This window comes from Nilaparvata lugens, chromosome 7 (genome assembly GCF_014356525.2).
Source record: "Nilaparvata lugens isolate BPH chromosome 7, ASM1435652v1, whole genome shotgun sequence".
Classification (NCBI taxonomy): Eukaryota; Metazoa; Arthropoda; class Insecta; order Hemiptera; family Delphacidae; genus Nilaparvata; species Nilaparvata lugens.
In genome coordinates, this window is record NC_052510.1 from 30,804,810 (window position 1) to 30,826,323 (window position 21,514).

General features: G+C 32.6%; 1 protein-coding gene across 1 annotated transcript in view; it reads left to right on the top strand.

The window, feature by feature from the left end:
• LOC111054060 (homeotic protein female sterile) overlaps window positions 1–21,514 on the top strand; it is a 70,588-nt gene that overhangs the window by 35,445 nt on the left and 13,629 nt on the right. Inside the window, exons 11-16 of the mRNA XM_039432525.1 lie at window positions 1,093–1,386; window positions 3,759–3,860; window positions 11,894–11,946; window positions 14,251–14,380; window positions 15,817–16,113; window positions 17,132–17,647. Coding sequence (XP_039288459.1) covers window positions 1,093–1,386; window positions 3,759–3,860; window positions 11,894–11,946; window positions 14,251–14,380; window positions 15,817–16,113; window positions 17,132–17,647 — 1,392 coding nt within the window. The remainder of the gene's footprint in view (window positions 1–1,092; window positions 1,387–3,758; window positions 3,861–11,893; window positions 11,947–14,250; window positions 14,381–15,816; window positions 16,114–17,131; window positions 17,648–21,514) is intronic.

Genomic DNA, 21,514 nt, shown 5'->3' on the forward strand with positions numbered 1-21,514 from the left:
TCCTGTTCGCGAGGTATGAAGCGAAAAGGTTTTTTGCTGCACCTCTAACACCACAATTTTCTAATTTATTTAACAATATTATGTGTGGAATGGTATCGAATGCTTTTTCAAGATCCAAAAACACTGATATTGTTTTTTTATTATCATTGAAATTACTGCTTATAATTCCTGTTAAGTGAAGAATTGCATTTTTTGTTGATTTTCCCGCCTGGAATCCATACTGATATTTTTCTATAAAATTATTTTTATTTAGAAAGTTTAAAAGCCTCATTTTTAGTATTTTTTCAATTATTTTTGAAATATTAGTAAGAAGACTAATAGGTCGGTAGTTCTCAGGTTTTGACAGATCACCAGATTTGGGAATTGGTTTAATCACAGCAATTTTGAAAATTTCGGGGAATACACCATTAATAAAGCATTTGTTAAATATGAATATCTAGAGGATGTACAATGAAGTTGGAGATTTTTTTAAGACAAGTACCTGTTATTTCGTCATATCCGGGTGAAGAGTTATTACCAAGAGTAGATATTATTTGTTCTGTTTCAATTATATTTGTTGGATGAATGAAAAAACTGTTTCTTGGGGGTTCTGATAGCGGAGGAGGGATGATTATAGCAGCATTTGGGCCATTTTCATTCAATATTTTATCTGCATATTTACGACCCACATTAGCGAAATGTGAATTCAGTACTTCTGGCTCTAAGTTTGGTTCCCTACGTTCGTTTTTAACACCAATTATTTCTCTAATGTAATGCCATGTTTTTTTATTATTATTTTCCTTGGCCTCATCAAACTTGCAATTTATTTAACCTGTTCCTATAATTCTTGTATTCTTCTTTCAGTCTGTTATTGAAAGGTTCTCTTATTAGTTTACAGTGCATCTTATCTCGTTTTCTTATACAACTCAAGATTCCATCAGTCATCCATGATTTCAAATGCGTTTTCCTATGACTTATATTAATTTTTTTGTGTTATTTGTAATGTGACCATTCAATGTTTTTTTTTTTTGAATTAAAACTGACTAAAATTAAATTTGTCATAATCATTTTTGTGTCAGTTGATAAGGTGTTAATTATTTGATTGATTGACAGGTGACAAGTTGGGTCGTGTTGTACATATAATCCAGTCACGAGAGCCTTCACTGAGGGACTCGAATCCGGACGAAATAGAAATCGACTTTGAAACCTTGAAGCCTTCAACTCTGAGAGAGTTGGAGTCGTACGTCGCTTCTTGCCTTAGGAAAAAGCCACGTAAGCCTTACTGTAAGTGCTCGTTACGGCTTGCTTGTGGGTGGAGTACGCACATTCACACACCATTATCCCCAACACGACAACCTAATTATGGTTTCCAACTTGGACCATCTAAAGTAGTCTTTTTACTTGGAAGTTTTTATTATACAGTCTCATGATACAGACCTGATTATTTTAATTTTTGTGTTTTTTTTTATTTTAATAAAAATAAAAAATTTAGTTATTTATTTATTCGTGCATTTAATACAATAGGAATACAAGAAACATACTCCAGAGTCCAAACCTCTGATAACATATCGATGTGATTTTGTTAGTCTCCACCAATAGAATGAGATGATTTATCTAGAAATATTCATCTATTTGCAATTTTTGCACAATAAACCAATATCTCATCCGTATTTGAGTTGAATGAGCTTGAGACAGCTTTATTGTTTTGTTCAGTCTTTCTTTTTGCAGTGAATTTATAGATTAGTTCTCAAAAGCACCATTTTCCTTCGCTACCAATAATTGCACTAGTATTTGTATTGTATTATCAAAATAAAAAACTATGTACCCGTTACTTTGATTCATCTGTATGAAATAATAAATAGTCCACAATGCATTATTGTTTATTCAAGTCCTCTTGAATAATGTTAAATCAGATCTCTTGATGTTGTTTAATTGTATTGAACTTTTATGAACGGTTTAATCCTACAACCTTATTGGAGGTAGGCTTAAACATTTTTCTAATTACACAGAACAGGTGTGTGCATGTGTGAATGTGTTGCGGCATGCCTTTCCGTTTTATTTTTCTATCTTAATTTTATTTCTAGCATGTTCACTTTATTTTATGTTATTTATTCTTTACAACTAATTAACATGATCCGAGGTAGAAATTTCATGACTGATATGCTTATCAATAATTTATATTTAATTAGATCAATATTCCTTTTTCAGTTCACTTTAAGCTTTTTTAGATAGTTTGCCAACAAAACTTTTATTATCAACCGCAACCAGTATATCTCTGATGAGCTACTTTCTTGTTTTCCCTTTACGAATTGTAAGGGTGGAAGATGACAATTGTATATGTCCCACTCCGAAGTGTCCACGTAATATGTTTGAGTTCTAAGTTCTCATGCTTTAAATGGTGAAAGTGACACATTTGTTGAAAGGTGAAGGCGTACTGACTGAATTTTATTTTATTTGTTTGCTTTATAAGGTGATGGTTACCCATTTACTGAATTGATAAAATGAAAAAATAATTTTTATACTCTCAAATCTTTTAATCTTACTTGAAGATATTGGTCATTGATAATTCACAGATGATATCGTATTCTACTACTGCAATGTTGATTACTTATTCATAATTATTGCCCTCAAAATCTTATCCTGTTATAAAATCGAATCTATCGAATCATTGATGAAAGTATTCTGTAGTAATGGCTTTTCATTTTAAATTCGACGATATTATTTTAGTTCTTGAAAAACACTCCTATCGACAATGATTATAAATTGTCTGCTTTTTTAAAGTTGGCTGCATTGTCATAATTTTTATCATGTCTTGTATGGTTTGGTATTGAGACATGAATTTAACCCAATCTAAAATAATTCAGTAGCAAGGAAATACACCCTCAATAAGAATATAATTAGCGTACTGCAGTTCCAAGCATCACTTCCCTTCTTCTTAAGTATACTTTCTTTTATAAACATTGCACTGTTGTGTTGCTTCACAATATTCATTTGAGTAGTTACTGGACAGCTGCATGGTTTTTTTGTGGTTGTGGATGAACTTTTTTACTGTGCAGAAATTCCAAAAAGAAACATTTTTACTACTTTTTTCGTGTCGTTAAATTATTGACTGTACTAGACTATTATTTGTATACAGCCTTACAGTAGAAAATTATTTTTACATGACCGATAATTTGGCTGTTTGCAGAGAAATAACTTTCTTGTTTGGGATTATCTTGTTACCTGTAAATTAATTTTTAGAGAATGATTTTTGCTAAAAGAGAAAGTAAAGAAGATTGACGATGTTGCAATTTAAGTTTTCTGTAGAATTTGAGATAAGTAAAGCAAAGTCCATTTATTGTTGAAAAAATGAAATTAAATTCAGTAGCGTGTTGCATAAAACTAATAATGCGTGTATGTAGGAATGAGATAATATACGGTATACTAGATGGATTCAATATACTTGGACTTTACTTTCTATGCACGTTTCTTAGTGTGTGGGAATCTTTTCGTGTATTGAAGGAAAGATGTCTGAAAATGTAGTGACTTGAATCTAAAGTAGATTGATATTTTATTGTGAATTCTGTATTTTGTATAATTCATCGTTATCTTGCAAATATATGAAATCCATTCCTATTAAATAGTGTGATTCTATAATTTTCAAGAACGAGTAGATAACTCATTTAAGATTTTATATTTATATCGTGGATCATCATCATCTGGTTAATATGAAATGGATTTCTATAATTTCGATTGGCTATTTTCAGACTCGAGTAGTAAAGGCGGCGACGTGGTTGGAGGTCCGTCAAGGCTTTCGGCATCCAGTTCGAGTAGTTCGGATAGCGATTCGAGCAGTTCGAGTCTATCTTCGAGCTCATCGGATTCGAGTGACTCGGAAACAGGTAGGTGACACTAACTTTACTGTATTGTTTATGCACGAGCCGCAGGTGAGTGCCGAATAGTTTCTTGAGTGCAGCAAAGGAACTTTGCGCACCTATTACAAATTCAATTTTTTCTACAGTTACCATTGAATGTGAAAATTTAGTAATTTAATTGGGGGGGGGGGTTAAAAAAACCCTGAAATTTATCAAATGTTTGTATAATTTTGTAGTTATTTTTTTCTGATGAATGTTGCAATCATTTCACAGTCATTTCATGGTCATTTTGGTTATGTGAATGACCAAAGATTGGCCTATTTCAAAGTCATATCAAACTCAATTATTTTGCCCCTTCTTTTTCATTTTTTTTTTTTTTTTGAAAAGTCAGTAATGTCATAAAGACCTACAATATTTCTTCTAGAAGCTTACTTATCAACTTATTCATTCATAAAACAGAATAATTATTTCTAGATTTTGACTATTAATTATTGTGAGTATTGAATTTATTTTTAAATTTTTATAAAATTTGAAACTGATTTATACCAAATAATTTTTAAATCAATTGAGTTAATTATAATAATAGATTGCTAATCATATATAGATATTTTTATTTATTATTTATATTTTTTAAAATATATGACTCAAGTATTTATCAATAATTAATTGATTTATAATCCATTTTTTCATATTAACCATTTAATTAATAATGTCAAATATTAATTATTTTCTCAAAATTACTTGAATAAGCAAGCTTCATTGAAGTTGAAAACTCCCAGCATAAAAAAATACTGTGGCTGGAACCGAGCCCCAACCACCTCAATCTTCCGTGTGTCCAGCACGCTCCCAACTGAGCCACAGAGAACGCTTTAAAACAGGTTGATTGATGGGCTTCTATCTTAATGTAGCCATTGAAATTATTCTTATGTAACCATAGTTAGTGTTGCCAATGTAATTTCAGTTTTCGCGTACCAAACTTTTATAAATAGCCTATCTACTATTATGTGTTATGTTGCAAATCTGAAGCGCGGAAAAGTACTTGATTCTTTGCGTTCTGTAATCAGTGCAGGAATGGTCACTTTTCAAGGTAACTGTAGGAAAATTATATTTTCCCAACATCATTCGAAAGAACATGACATTTCCTTTGGGTAGGGTCCCAAAACCTTGGCTGGAGTTATGTTACGGTCTCTTGTATTATCTGACTTGACAATTTAATTCCAGGTTTCAAATATTTATCCATTTGTTTCTAATAAACGATTTTCAATATTTTAAATTAGTAGTTCTTATTCGTTGAGGCAGTTTCACATTGAAATAGTTTCTTCTAATAGTATTCAACAAACTTATTCTTTCCATGAAAAATTCTTCTTTTGGGCAATAAATTCTCTTTCAAACAAATAAATTATAACATTCATTTGATAATCAGGTTAAAAACTCGTCAATTCCCATATAGGCCTAATTACGAATCTTGGTTTACTTACTATAATTAATTACTTTCATAGATATTTTGGATAGTTTGTTTGAAAAAAATAATTATTGAATTGAATCAATTCAGGGTAGAAACTAGTCGAATCCAATATAATCGAAAAATCCACTGGAAGTATTCGTATTCATTTTTCATCCTCCTAGTATTTATGAAGTTCATTTAAAAAAAGTATCTTATTCCATGCACCAATCTTTAACTATTTATACTTTATCATTTTCCAACTACTATCACTAGAGTTATGAAATCTTTTTATACTTTATCATTTTCCAACTACTATTACTAGAGTTATGAGTTTTCAAGAAATTTAAGCTGATTTCTATAGAGTTTGATGTAATACTTGATTTTCTTCTGCACTTGTTATTCTATTCTTTGTCCAGACTATTTCAATTATTCAAACGCCATGTTCACCGGTTTTCGTGTCAATTGCAACCCCTATAATTTCAAGTTGACAACAGCTAAGAACAGATCGCAGGATCGCCAACAAGTTGTTGTTCGTTTTCCAGAACGAACCACTCTCAAGATAGTTATTAAATGTCGAATGCATGGTGTTACAAATGTGTCTACGTTATTCCATAAATAGGCTAAACATGTCGATGATGTTTGATATCTTGTGTTACTAGTTAGCTTTGTGTCACCCTTTAAAAAAATTGTTAAAGCTTATTTTCGAGACAATTTCTACTTGTGGTTGGTCGAGCACACCTACTTTCTTCACTGTCTCTATTTTGTGTAATTCATTCTCTTACAATCCATGTAAACATGTTATTTTTGTTCTCTTGTAGGTCTGAATAATCACAAGATGCCGTAGTTAGTATTGTGCCCCCCAACATGCCACAGTTTCCGACACCGGTGACCGAGTTTCATAACATGTCATTGTCATTAAATTTTAATAATTTAGTCTGTATTTTTTAAGCAAGAGCAAGTGTTTTTATTATAGCCATGAGTGCAGAATGTGTGTAGGGGGTCAGCCAGCCTAAAGGTGGTCTCCATTGTTGTGTATAATTGCTTTTTATATATCTGACGTAATTTAATTTCGATATATATTTTTTATACGTTTTGTATTTGACAACGAATAGGCGATGAACGATGGGTGAGGTGTGGATGGGTGGGGGGGAGGTTTAGCAAAAAGCATGCATCTGAATGTTGAAAAATGCTGGATTAATGCTGGAGTCTCTGCCCACTTATCAAGAACTAGTAGGGAATTAGGTCTGCAGACAATGTGAATGGTGGCTGGGCTGGTTGTCACACATGTTCTAAATGCGGCCGCGATCCTACTCACTAATACTGTATTGTTTGTCTTGTGGTGGTCTGCTAGCCTAGCTGGCCTCCAAGCACATTGTTTGCACTCTGGCGACTGCGAGCCACAGGCAGCTTGGTTCTAAACCAAGCTCTTCTCGCCAGCTGTTTGTTTATATAAAATGATGTACCTAACTGTAAAAATACAATAAATTCATGTAAATTATTAATTAGACAAATGTTTAGTGTCAGAGTAACCCTCAGCAATATCAATCAATCAATCACCTATTGTAATACTCAGAAACAATTTTTCATCACTGCTAATTTATTATCGACACCGATAAAATGGTTTCACACTGTTAGTCATTAATGTAATGTTCAATTACATTATAAAATAGATTGTATTTCTTCAAGTTTCGGAATACGTTTCCAGACTCATTGATACTAAATGGAATCACTCCTGGTTGTTATACTCTTAATAGCATCAATGTAAAAAATCGAAAGTTGCCATATTTATTTATGAAAGAAGAATGTTTATATTCAATACAATTCAATCCATGCATAAGGTTTTCAATAACCTTTTGATATTGCCGCTGCACAATTTGATATTATTTCTTAGTAAATAATTTATTTGGCCTGATATTGATATATATATATATATCATTGTAAATGTATGTACTTCCCTATTAGTTTCTCTACTGTTGTAAAAATAGTTCAGATTTCTGTATATTTAAGTTTTAAGAACTTGCTGGTATTTTAAATTGAAGCACAATCTATCTTTGTAGTGATGGATATTAGTTATTTTAATATTTGATAACTTTTGTATCATAGTTTGAATCCCTCCAGACTTAACGGTAGTAAGGCCATATACTTACTGAGCTTCTCAGCAGCCACTTGATTGTTCAGAGTCAGAACAAATTGGTATTGCAGGCGTGGAATATATTAATAGTTGAATCAAACCTCTCACGAACGCCCTGCTACCCCCTCCCCTCATTTAGCCAAACAAGCCGTCATTTTTTGACCATCTTCCCGTACACTCTAGAAAACACTGTACACTCAACACTAGAATGGAATAATCGATTGAATATGGCTTGCAGTCTATTTCACACAAATTTAACATTTCAACAACTAAACATTTCGCACATTAGAGTGATTTTTAATTTCTGATGTTTTGTGATATTTTTTGAGAATGAATCTTCAACAATGGCAAAAAACTTGAATCTAATCTGCTATCACTGTACTAGTACTAATGGGTTGAATGGGTTGGGTTCAATTCCCATTCTGTCCATTCATTGATACTCACCCAGTCGGAGGTTTCTCATGTGGAAATTACCAATAGCAAAAATTGGATGATGAAAAATACACTATTCTAGCGTGCGTCATGTTGTGACTCGAAATATTTGGTAGTTTTCTAGCCATTCGTTACATTTTGATAGCTCAGTGAATATAGGGCCTTGCAGTCTTTAGTTAAAATACTTTCAATTTGTTACTATTTACTCATTAATTTATATTTTTTTATCTTTCCAAAAGCAACAAGTAAGTATTATTAAAATAGAAAATGTAAAATTGAAAAAATAATTGATTAAATATAAAGACATTGATGAATGATTCATTAGTAGATTATTATACTTGCGGCGGGTGTGATAGTGATTATATTTGTGTGTTTGTATATTGAAGTATGCGATGAAAGTATACTTGAAAGAGTATTAATTATTCGTAATTGAAGGCTTTTGTCTCTTATCGGCACATCTGTGTGTTGTTTTAACTATAGACTTCAGAGCTTACAGGCATCTTTTGTATCTCCATTAATTGGTAGACATTTTTAATGAAGATTTTATTTTTAAAATATTTTTTTAGCAATTTCTCATTCCCTACTTTCATAGAAGCGTGTTACGTTTTAAAGTCGTGTTATCTAGTCCATTTTCCACTTCCAATCTCATTGTCAGTTCTTCACGCTCTCATATTTTCACGTACAAGGTGAGACTGTAAGTTTATCTGAATTTATTATCGTTGAAAAGATCAAATTGAAATTGTTCAAGAACTTGACAGTCTAATTATTGAAGCTTTTGCCAAGCGAGACTCGTGATATTTTTAATAATTCTATTTTAAGTACTTGAGTTTGAATTCTAGTTCAACTATATCCTTAAATTCCCAAGATAGTTGTTTTTTTATAAATACCAAACAGGCTATTGATGTAGCTATGGGTTTTAAGAATTTTAATGATGAAACCAGTAAAGAGTACAATACAACTTACTCGAGTGCAATCTTTCTTTATATTGCCTATTTGTAGTTGATATTTATTTATGTGAAAAATAAATTCTAATTGTAAATTTTTATAAAATAGTTAAGTGAAGTGACTGTAAACAGTTATTATTAAAGTATGAAAGAAGTAATAAAAATGATTGAATTAATCAATTCATTTTCCTACTCGAGTTTGTTGGAATTTCTTCTTCCTTGATCCCGAACTCACACATTCTGCACTTGTGTTTGGTTATAATAAGATTTAGACATAGACTTGTTATGATTTATCAAATAATTACTGTTGAATATGTTACATTTATATCTAGTCATCATGTTATTTGCTGATTTGCAACACTTTATTTGAAATACCATTCCAAGTTGCGAATTGAGGTTTTGGAAAACTGGTGCATGTTTTAATTTAATAAGTGTTTTTGAAACTTTCAACCAAGATTTAAAAGTTTGTCCTCTATATAGTCTAGTAATTTATTGAATTTTTGTGGCACATAATGGCTTCAGCAGTTAGGCTAGCCGCATATTGAGACGCGACGCGACGTGACGTGAGTCTGATAGACGAGTTAATATAATGTATGATCATATAATAATGTCCACATTTAGACGAAGCTTGCATTTTTTGTGAGCATATTAATACCATCTTATGATATCAAATCATCTAGCAGACTTGCGTCGCGTCGCAATTCGCGACAAGCCTAAGTTCATTACGTACTCTACATTCAAATCTAAGGTCTCATTACTTCATCAATTATTTTCATTTGAACAAAATAAAAATCATCTTATTGAACCCTTTATATTTTTCCACAGTTCACTTCAACATATACAAAAATAGTATTCCAAAAGACTCGTAAAATTAAATCTCATAATATTTTGACAATACGTAGTATGTCTTTTAATGTAGAAGAGTAAACACAAACAAACAACAATGATAATAAAAAAATTAATAAAACAAAATAAATCTTATAGCACCCTTTATTCTTTAAAAGCAGCCCATGTCAATAAGTTTTATAATAATGATAAGGTAATACAACATCAACTTGAGGGAATATCTATTGGATTTCCAATGGTTTTTGTGATTGAGAAGAATGAGATTGCAGTATTGTGTGCCACTATCTTCAATTTATTAGTCTTGAACCCAGACAATAATTCCAAATTCAGTTTTTCCTGTATTAGTTTCATAAAACAGACCCCAGGTATATAAAATATACAAAATATAATATCCAGTATATTTACTTTCTCATAAATTGAAAAATGTGAACTGAAAAAGCATACGGAATTTTTAATTTGTCATTAAATGAAACTTGAATTATACACATTTTATATAATATAGTGCAGGCGACAATCAACTTAAACACCTCAGCATACCGACATGAACATTGGTGAACGCCTTCGCAAATGATTATTTCGATAACTTTGGTTTGGTTATGTATGATAAACGGAATAGCTCCAAAAAATTGGCATCCTCATCACTATCGGTGAAGATCTTCTTATTAGGTCAGTTTTTATTCAATCAGATATTGAATAATTATAAATAAATTAAATAGGAATTACAATACGGTTATCAAATAATATTATTCAACGCATCTTAGCTCTTTATGGTATCTATGATGTTTCGGTTATGAACACGGAAGTTTCAGCTTCTATTTTCGACATCATATCCTATACTAAAGTTGGGCGCACACCACTTAGTCAAGACAAGACATGATCAGACACGTTTAGTCACAATACTTCACATTGTTGCTTATGACGCAACTCATACTGATTAGACATTGCAATAAGACATGTCTTTATAATCAACTGTGTGAAGTATTGTAAACGTGTCTGATGATGTCTTGTCTTGACTAAGTGGTGTGCGCCTAGCCTAATCATTCATTACCAATAATATTATTTATAGATATGATGTTAGAAGGAGACCCAACCTTCACTTGAGTATTTGATTTGAATCCCTAAATATTCTGATCCAATATTCACAATAACAATATTTTTTTGAAGTATAGCTATACAATTTGCAACACTAACCGACTAGTTAAATCTTTGCTCTATTTTTTTATTACAAACATTGGCTTTACTATTTTTTCATCTAAATCTAAAAGAAAATCAGACTAATTTTGATCCTAAAAACAGATTTTAAAACGACATGTAGGCTTAACTAGTTTGATGATAGAGCCATTTAATGAATGAAGACATGTAACTCTTCTGATGGGTGTAGTTGTGTTGAAGCAAATACGTAAATTATGTCCATCAAAGTCAAATTAATGTCTGAACATATAACATTAGATATTGTTTCGGTAGATAAAATTTATTTGAAGTATTTTATAGTATCATTCAATGCTGTTGCCTAGAGAATTGCATGGAAATTCACCCATACATATTATGATACTTTGTGTGAGACATAAGATAATTATATATTTTTTGCAACAATGGATAAATAGAAAGCTGCAAATTTGCTAAGCAATGGGCTTGGGTGTGTCATTGACACCAGTTCAGGCACTTGATCAATGTGTATGTTATAACAGTGACCGCCGCCGCCAACTAACTTGTACTCGACACACAACATTTTCGAAACATGAGTTTAACGTTATTTGTATTGGATAGTAGTAAAATCAAGCATAGAGGAATTATGCAGATATATTTACCAAAATTTGTAGAACGTTTAATGAAAGTCGCCCCACGAATTTTACGTAGAATTTTGGCTTCTAGACCGACAAAGTTCACTGCTGGACATTGATGATCCACACAGGTGACTCTTAGCTGCTTCTCATTGTTTCGTCACTGAAAACACAGTGAATCCAAACAGTATTGAATAGAATACTAAAATGTTATAAAATTCAACATTAAATATTAAATTCAACATTAAATATCATTTCATAGAATAGCGACGAATATATACAATACTCCGGGTGTATCCCTCTACTCATCCCACTCTTGCTTGGTACTGCTAGACCCATTTTTTTTCTAATTTGAAATTTGGTTTTGGAATACGGACTATTGAACATAATATTTTTGGGAATTGGTACCTTGTATACATATTTGAAATATTATCTAGTATCATATGAGATTTTGAGATTATGAGTTTGATTGAAAATTTTAGGCAGATCCGGTCGCCCTCCCAGGAAGAAATCAAAGAAATCGTCAAATCATGTGGTAAGTTTTTAATATGGTTGTTTCTGATGAGATATCTAGGGAACTGATGATTAGATACAACGTTCAAGATGTTACAGTTACGGTTACAATATACGAGGCGTATTTTTCAGTAAGTACGGTTTTGTATAAAACTATTTTTTTACAAAAATAATTGATCAACATGAAAGGCCGTGTACTTTTCTACCTAATTACAATCAACATTGAGGCATTCATCGCATGGGTCCAACTTTTGTATGCCATTGTCAAAGAATGTTGCCGCCTGAACTACAGTCGGTCATCATCGGAATGGCGCTGCCCCGCCAAGTGCATAAACAAACTATAGTCGTTCGGTGCTAGATCGGGATCCAATATTGTTCCCAATGTTTCTACCACTAAATTTACTACACCGATTTGGCAATCAATGTCAACTGATTGGAAGCCTTGAGCAGGGAGCACAGAGATTACAACCGTATTACATACAGCACGCAGTCGACGGCATTCTTGATAGGTGGAGGCATTTAAAATTGACGCAAAAAATGTAGGCTCTATCTTATGGTTCTGTGAACGCGTATGTGGCTTATTAACAGATGTAGCTACTATATGTTGCCTACTAACAGATGCATGCGGCGGCGGCAGCGTTATTTCAAAACTGTACTCACTTTAAAAATACGCCTCGTTCTTGAAAACTTGAAATATTGTACAATGGTCTTGATTGTGTTGAGGTTTAGACCCCGTATGTATAGAACAGATGTAGATCCCAACTATACGGACATTGAGGACGAGCTGAATTTATTTCGCTCGTCTTCAGAATGTATGGCCTATTATACTATGGTGGATATAGGGGAGCGTTATTATGAGGAGCGTCTATTTCTCTCGTAAAGTTGACTCCATAAGAAGCAATGCATCCTGTTCACGAGCAAAAACAAAATCGCGTTTTAGACGCCTATATTGTTGGGACCCAAAGGTTTATCAAATTAGGCAAGATTGATTGTTCTTTATAAATAGAAAACATAATTCTATTCATCATTATTTATTTATACATTCATTATTATATTTTGTTCCAATGTCGTAAAATATTTATAGATATGTTCGCTAATCGAAAGTGTTTATTCCTATTCTATTATTTATGTTATCTTCCGTGTTATCCAAATTGAGGTTTTTTGAGAAATCAGTCTTGTTCATCACTTTTCTCTATTTTGCGTGTCAAACTTGAAAATATACAATTGTTCTATGGTGTTGCTAAATTTATTTTTCTTCAGAATGTAATGAAACACTCACAGCTGTACATGGTCAAATGAGAAACCATTCATTATGAGTGTAGTATGCACATTGTAGTAGGGCTCTTAGTTCTATACAAATATAAGTTATGATTTACGTTTATCTTTTCAAATCAAATAATACTTTATTTAAACATTGTTGTACAAAAAGTTGATCTTGTTGGTAAGATAGATATGTACAACATTTTCACATGAAAAAGGGCTTGTTCATTATTTAGAATTTATCCAAGATTGCAAACTTATGTTGCTATTATTGAGTGTTAGTTACAATGGATGCAGTTCAATTGGTTACCATAAGTATCTTCTTGAATGTAATCCTAGGTAATTTTTTTATGCAATAGTAATAAAGTCAGTTGCAATAATCTATCTCTATATTATCATCCGAAGAAGAATTATCGCGGGTTTTTACATGCAGAAGCCAAAATTATTGGTTCCAATTTTTTTTTCAACAGTGAGCACATAGCAATAGTTTGAACAATACTTGGTAGCTTTAACTATTTGGTTTAACACTAAATAAATATTCATCTTTATATCAAAACGCAAAAATTACAGAGAAATGTTTTGAGGCAGATGTCTTCCATTTTATTGTAAATGATGTTCATAAGATTTTCGCTTTTGCGTGGGTAATGTAATGAGATAATGAAACCCATGAACAAGCAGCGCTAGCATACGGAAGGTTGCAACGCCTCAGTTACGCCAACTCTGCTAACCACGCCTAGTCTGGTCGTTGTGTAAAGTTGATACTCTAGCAATAATAAATCTGCATAATTTTACTCCATTTAAACAATAATATATTTAATTAGCAAAAAAAAAAAAAACAATTAATAGGTCGTTTATTTTGATCAGTCGATCAATATTAGTTTCAATCAGCAGTCAAATACAATTTGCCAATATATTATCCAACTACCGTACTATTGCCCAGTCTCATTTTAATTGCATAATAGCCTAATACTCGAATAGCGAAAACTTGATTAACTTGTATTTATAGATTTTAATTATGATAGTATTTATTTGTGCAAAAAGCAATGAAATGTTTGTTTTGTGTTAGTGTGAGACAGTGACAGTGGGGAGCAACGGAGGCGTGAGTGTGGCGCCTGGCCCTGGCAACATAGTCAACAAGCAGCCGACAGTCGATCTCAAACCGTTACCACCCACCTTGACCACACCTACCGAGCCAGGTTGGTGCACTCAATAGTAGCTCATATTTTTATCGTCTGAATTTGGAATTTATGCCATCCTACATTATTTTATTTATTTTTATTTTCATTAATTTTATTTATTTATTGTATAAAATACTATAATCATAATACAATTATGACATGGAGGAAAAACTAGGTTAAGCCTGTACTATTTCTCTCCAAAAATTTTGATAAAATGTTAATGTTGTCCAAAAGATAAGGTTATATAATCACACACTGCTTCGTCACTTGATTTTAGTCGCTATGTTTTCTTACTGGACCACTGTGCTTTGTTACAATTCATTCTTTTATCCATGTATTTCATTATGCATTAAAAGAAAGAAGAAAGGTTATCTATTACAAGTAAATATTCTATTTGACATTTTCATCGGACCTGTCTTATTAAAATTTTGAATGCTTTGTAAAGGCAATTACTAGTAATAATGTATACACATATTATATTATAAACGTATTATGTCCCCCTTTCTATGCTTGTCTAGTGTGGGTATGTTCAATTGCCAGCTATTCTTGTTTAACAATTCTTCTTGAGTTTTGTGAAACCGGCATACGTATTTGAAAGACAAAAAATACATTATATATTATTTTACAGATCTTAATCGAGTTTTTACGTTTACTTTTTTATTTCCTAATATATATTTAGAAATTTTGTTTTCAGTTGTATCCTGTTATCTTATAGTTTCCTTCTGCTATCTCAAATACAGAGTGGCCCATAAGTCAGTTGACACTAGCAATTTTTAAGGTCAGCTGTTGTTACAATCAAAACCACATCTGTTTAGGTTTTTTATCTCAGTTTAGTTTGAGGTTATGTTTGATGGCTGTTGGTAATAGTGTGTTCATTGTTATTTGATGAACGATGAATATAAAGTTAACAACAGAGCAGCGTGTCAACTGACTTAAGGGTCACTCTGTAGAATGCTCCCAATATTGCCATCTCTTGTTGTTCCTAAAGTTTAATAGGGCCCTCTTCTCATCCTTCTGTCTCATCCATAGGCAACCATTAACAATTGATGAACAAAGTGTATCTATCCTCTCTTCCTCCATGTTAATTAACAAGTTTGTTTTTTCTTTACTTCTTCCTTTCACTTGTGGTGGCCATCTCCATCTTCCTTCTCCACAAAGTTTCACTTTGATAATGTCCTCAATATCTATTGAAAGAGTTTGCCTTTATCCACTGCGTTTATTAATTGCGCTCCATTTTTACCCCACTCCGCTAATCAATTGCTTCTTTCACTTGAATTCTTGTGTTAATCCAATAATGTCATCTCCATATACTTTCTGAATTTTGCTCCTCCTTCAATGTCCATTGATACGCTATCTATCTGTTCTTATTCTACTCCCCAAACCTTCTTTCAAAGCTTATTATTGTCAAGCACATGAAAATAAGAGGTTGATGGTTGATGGGTGTGTGTTTTCAGTAGTGAAAAAACCTCAACCAGTGATAAGTCACGTGCTGCCGCAACAGCCGGCCCGGCCCACGTCACTGGCGACGGCGGTTGCCGCCCCTGTCAGGAAGCCGCCCCCGCCCCAGCCTCCGCCCCAAGCGCCGGTTGCTGCTCCTCAGCCACCGCCTCCGGCGCCCTTAGTGCAGCAGTCGCCTCCTGAAACCACAATAGCCGCCGCCCCTCACGTGCTGCCGCCCCCTTCCATCATTCAGCAGCCACCTCTCTCCACCCCCAACACCAACGCCATCATGTCTCAACCACTCGACTCAAGTGAGTAAAAGTGTTTTTTCGTTTGCAAGTACTGTACATAATACCCCATTATATAGTGAGATTCACCGTGTGAAGTCAGCACCTGATTAGCATTGGTTTGCTATCATTGTCATTAGACAAAGCAGAATGATTTTTTTTCTTTTCCAACTCTTCTTTGTCAAATCATTTGTCGGCTATGTAGAAAAACAATGAACTACCACAATGTTTGAACCCTAAAGAGGGATGCTCTGTCGACATAGTTATTTATAATATGATAGCATAGATTTATATGTTATAATATGTTATTCAGGCTCACTCTCTCCAAAGTGAACCTAAGGGTCGATTTCTGAGATATGACGTAATTACTTCACAGCTACCTAATATAGAAGCTGTGTAAAAAGAAGTATGACAACTATGCTGTCATTTCAACTGACATTATAATATGAATCTCACTGTAGACGAAACAAAAGTGTGATAGAAATAATGAGATTTTACATTAATGCAGAAATTTATTCACATTCAAAAATATTATATAAAATTAAGTACCTAATCAAGTACATAGTAACTCTGAAAAAATCTAAACTATCAAATTTTACTTTTTCAAGTATTAGTAAACACTTATACAGTGAAATCAACTCACATATTAAACACTCAACAGAAAAGTTTCTTTCCTCAGATTTTTATTTTATTTTGGTATGATTTATTAGTATCTTTGAATGTGAATAACTTTTAAACAGTTTGAGATATAAATGAGTGGTTTCCGCCATTCATTTTTGCTTGAAATTTTTTATTGAAATCATAAAAATACGGTCACCCTCCCATTTAAACAAATGGGAAATTGGATTCAAAATGGCGGATCTAAATTTTGAGGCTACAAGAAAGTTGGTTTTTTTCAACTCGAATAGGATCCCCAATGAAACCTACTGTCAAATTTTCTTTGGAAGATGAATATTAAGCCGTTCCATAATCCTCACCAACTCTGTATAGCTATTATTTTTTATTCTATAAATTTGGGCAATGAATTTGATTTGATTTGTAGTTGACTCGTTGATTGACGTGAAGCCGGTGCTGATGCAGCCATTGCCGGACATGAAGCCGCAGCTGCCGCAGTCGCAGCCGCAGCCGCAGCCCATGCTCCAACAGTTGGCCGCCACCGATCCGGTCTCCATTCCCGTGGCGATGGTGGCGCCGTCACCGGTGCTCGGCCACACGATGCCACTAAGTGGCGGCCACACGGTGCCACTAAGTGGCGGTGATCACACAATGTCACTAAGTAGCGGCCACACGGTGCCATTAAGTAGCAGCCTTACGGTGCCCGTAAGTGGCGGTCACACGGTGCCACTAAGTGTCGGCCATACGATGCCACTTGGTGGCCACACGGCGCCACTAAGTGGCAGCCACCCGTTCGCAGACACACTGCTGCACCAGATCAAACAGGAGCCAATGGTGACTCCTTTGCCTTCTGTGTTCGATCCGCTGCCTGACGATGATGACCACAAGGACGTGAAGCCGCTGCTCCCCTCTCTGCCCCCGCAGCCCCCTCAGCATGCCGACGGTAAATACTTCCACGTCTAATCTAACTACTACTTACTTCAATAATTGGTGGCTCCCAACATTGTTGTATGCCTAGCGTATTCTTGCGCTTCTCTACATGAAAATATTATGTATTGTTTTTGTGTATTATTTTGAGGCAATAAATGAAAGCATTTGATTCCAATAGTAGGGAACCAACCCAGGAAACCGCTGGAAATCCCCCAAAATTGCAAATTCTCAGGTATTTACAATAAATTATTGTTGGAATAAAATTATTAGTAGATTTTCTTTCTACACATGGTACTTCAGACACATTTTCTTCCTGTAAATAGTCAACATATCAAAAATAATTCATGCATTGTGAATTTTGATTTTTCTCATATTTTTGTTCAGAATTTTATTATCTCTTTAGTTCAATTGCAAATCTTCTTTGCAAAGTTTAGTAGAGAAACTATTTTTGAGTTTTTCACATTCTATGCAAGTTAAGAATTTGTTAAAAAAAATGTCTTCAAGCAGTTTAATTGGAAAACTGTAAAAGGTTACAATTGCAAAACTGTGATCCTATAGTTTCATTTAATCTACATGGCTCTATGTTATTATACTTTCAAACAAAACTCAAAAATTGTAAATTTAAATAAATCAGCCCATCATCTTATTTTCAGAACTCTCTTTTTAGATTCTCCTCTTATGTAGTTTAATGAGATTTGCTAAATAGTTGCAAACAATGATCAACCAAAATTATAACTGTATTATTGAACTATTCCAACTATATGAGTTGTACATAAATTTGAATTCTCTAATCCTGATTTGCTAGGGAATTTGGTCTCTGTGTTATTGCCAGCATACTGATATGCATGAGTCATCCAATGTAGTGCATCATGTGAATGTCTAGTACGGTAGTTGGGGTTAATTGGTCAATAATTGGCAAGTCGGTCGACTTGCAAAATCTCTAACTGGCCACCTTTTCAGTCGTATTTCCTACAGAAGAAAACATCATCACACTAGTAGGTATGGCGAAGAAATTCCAACAAAATTATTCAATTCGATACTTTGATTGTAATCCCAAATCAATATGAATATCTACGAAAAGTTGATGAAATCATGACAATGTCAAACAATTATTGGCTTGGTATTTCCTGCAGGAACATAGGAGTTAGTCTGTAAAAGTAGAGAAAAAATGTAAAAATGAATTAACAATGTTATGTAATAATTGAAAATTGGAAGAAAGTATTATAAATGGATTTTTTATAACTAGGCTTTTGAATTTTAAATGGTCTGCTGAAAAAGATTGTGAGTTGAGCGAACAGTGAGTTAGGCCTAGTCCTTAATTTCGACTATCCTAAAAAATGTTGGACTCTTGCATTATCAAACATTGGACCTATTCTAATCTAATTCTTGTGTAGGGATTTAATTTATGGAAATTCTAAACTTGTTAGGTTATTAAATTTTCTTTCTTGATGAAACTATGTAATCGATAGCCTCTTGAAAAATGATCTCATTTGTTTGTAGATGATGAATAAGTAGGCCTACTGAGCGTATATGTCAAATCTTTGTGGCAATTTTCCAATCCTAGTTCTATTTCGTGTAGAGGATCTTAAGGTTTAGAATAATAATTGTAAAATTCAGATATCTTACTTCTCAATTTTAAGTAGTCTATCTATTTTCAAACAATAGTTCCGCTCGGTTTTGAATCATGATTGTGACTTTCTTCAAGTCAATAACGATAACGAAATTATGAATTGTACTACAATATTAATTTCAAATTTATCCTCAAGTGTCAGTAGCGTTCTGATGATTATTGTACAATGTTCAATCAGATAAAATCCTTCAATATGTTTGATTCATTATTCAGTAGTTTATAGAAGTCTATAATGTCCAGTTCGTAGTCAGTACAAGTGTATAAAGTTAGTGTTTTGTAAACAGTGTGATCTAACTGTCAATTAGTAACAAATCGTAGTATAGGTAGGATAGGCCTACTTTGCTAGCAGTGGATGTGAATGTATTCTAATAACGTTTTCTAACGTTCATCAAATAACGAGAAAAATATTCCAAAGAATAGATGTAGATTAAGTTGTGATGAATTACTATCAAAATTAATGTACGTGGAATATTCGTGGTTTTTATCTATGTACCTGAAATCTGATCAGTTGTAATTTTATGATTTCCAATTTTATACGGATATGTTTTGTCCATTAGAATGAATCTATTAACTCTTGAAAATTAGTATTAAGAAAATGGCAATTTGTTCAATCTGGATTCTCCTCTCGCAGTTGAAAATCAAATATAATTTGTGCTACTTAGTATGTATAAACATACAAAAGCTTGTTATTGTATTTCTTTTAAATATTCATTATCGTGCAATATTATCCTAATTCTCTAACATATTATTTCAACTTCAATACAAACTTGTTATCGTCTTGCGTTTTGTTAGCTTTTCATTTATTTCTATAATTTTCAAATCAAAGAATCTATATCTACTGTTATATGCCTTATTTTATGTAGTTTGAACGTGATGTAATTTTTTATTATACTGGTCATTGAAAAATCTCTAATTTGTGATTCTATTTCTAATATTTAAGAGGTTTCATAATTTTGTATGAATTTTGTAGAATTTAAATCAAATGGTGGTGGTAAATCTTTTGTAGTAATTCAACTCTTATTTGCATGTTATCAGGAATCTAATTAGCAGAGCAGCATGACATTTTCTATCTATCAATAATTATTTACAAAATCTGAAAAATCCAGTTGACAAGCCTGCAATTAAATATTATGTTAAAAAAACAATAAAATAGCCAGCCGCAAAAATATTCCTGTATTATCAATCATTATTACCATAACCCTTTTCTTTTTGGGTCTAATCTTTGTCATATATACCAAATTTAACCTGCAAATGGTTGGAGTACGTTTGTGGTTTACCGTATCTGGAAAAATATATCATGCACTTCATTTCAAGTCTTGTATTATCAAGCATGAACGGTTCTATCTAAAATTCATTTACTTCATATTGTACAATTATAACTTTGAAATTTATAATTGGTTCTATCTAAAATTTATTTATTTGATATTGTAATATGATAACTTAGAAATGGCCTGAAGGCTTATGCCCAAAACTTTTCCTACTTCAATTCATACAACATTCCAAATTTAGATTATGTATCATGTGTCACATTTTCAAAGATTTAAAAGATAATTACTGAATATGAATGCCCAGAATTGAAATTAACAAAAATAAACTATTCAAAATATTGAATTTGAATCAACTCAAATATTTCGAATAATTGAGATATTTTCAAAAATAGTCTCTCATAAATGTAATAGATTTATCGAGTATAAATTCTATAAAATAGATCCAACATTATGTTATACCTATTTTATCTCTATATCAAAGTTAAATATGCTGAAAATACGTGAGATTATTCAGTAACTAATAAATCCCGTTTCTATCATAAAACTGAGAAAATATCTTCATCGCTGAAACTAATCCTTATTTTCATTAACAAAAATAATCAAGAGAAATAATTCGATTGAAGGAAGCTCTTATATAAAAGAGTATTTTGTGGGATTATCAATAAATATTGATGAGTCAGTTTTATTCTAGGATTGGAAGAAATCTATAAATTGGGATGAAGAATCAAAACTTGAATAAAAATTTTCTGACTAAAATTTGCAGCTAAATTTATTCGTCTAGTAATAGAAGTTCATCAATAATATTCATGTTTGAGGGGCATTACTGCCCCTATAATGATTACTCATCAATTGACAATCAATAAGGCTGCACCTTTGTAAGTAGTGAGCTTAATACGTATTACAAACTATTTAACTATTAATTTATCACATTATTAATGTGATGTAATACTTTAGAACAACGTGTTCATGAATTGAACAAGAA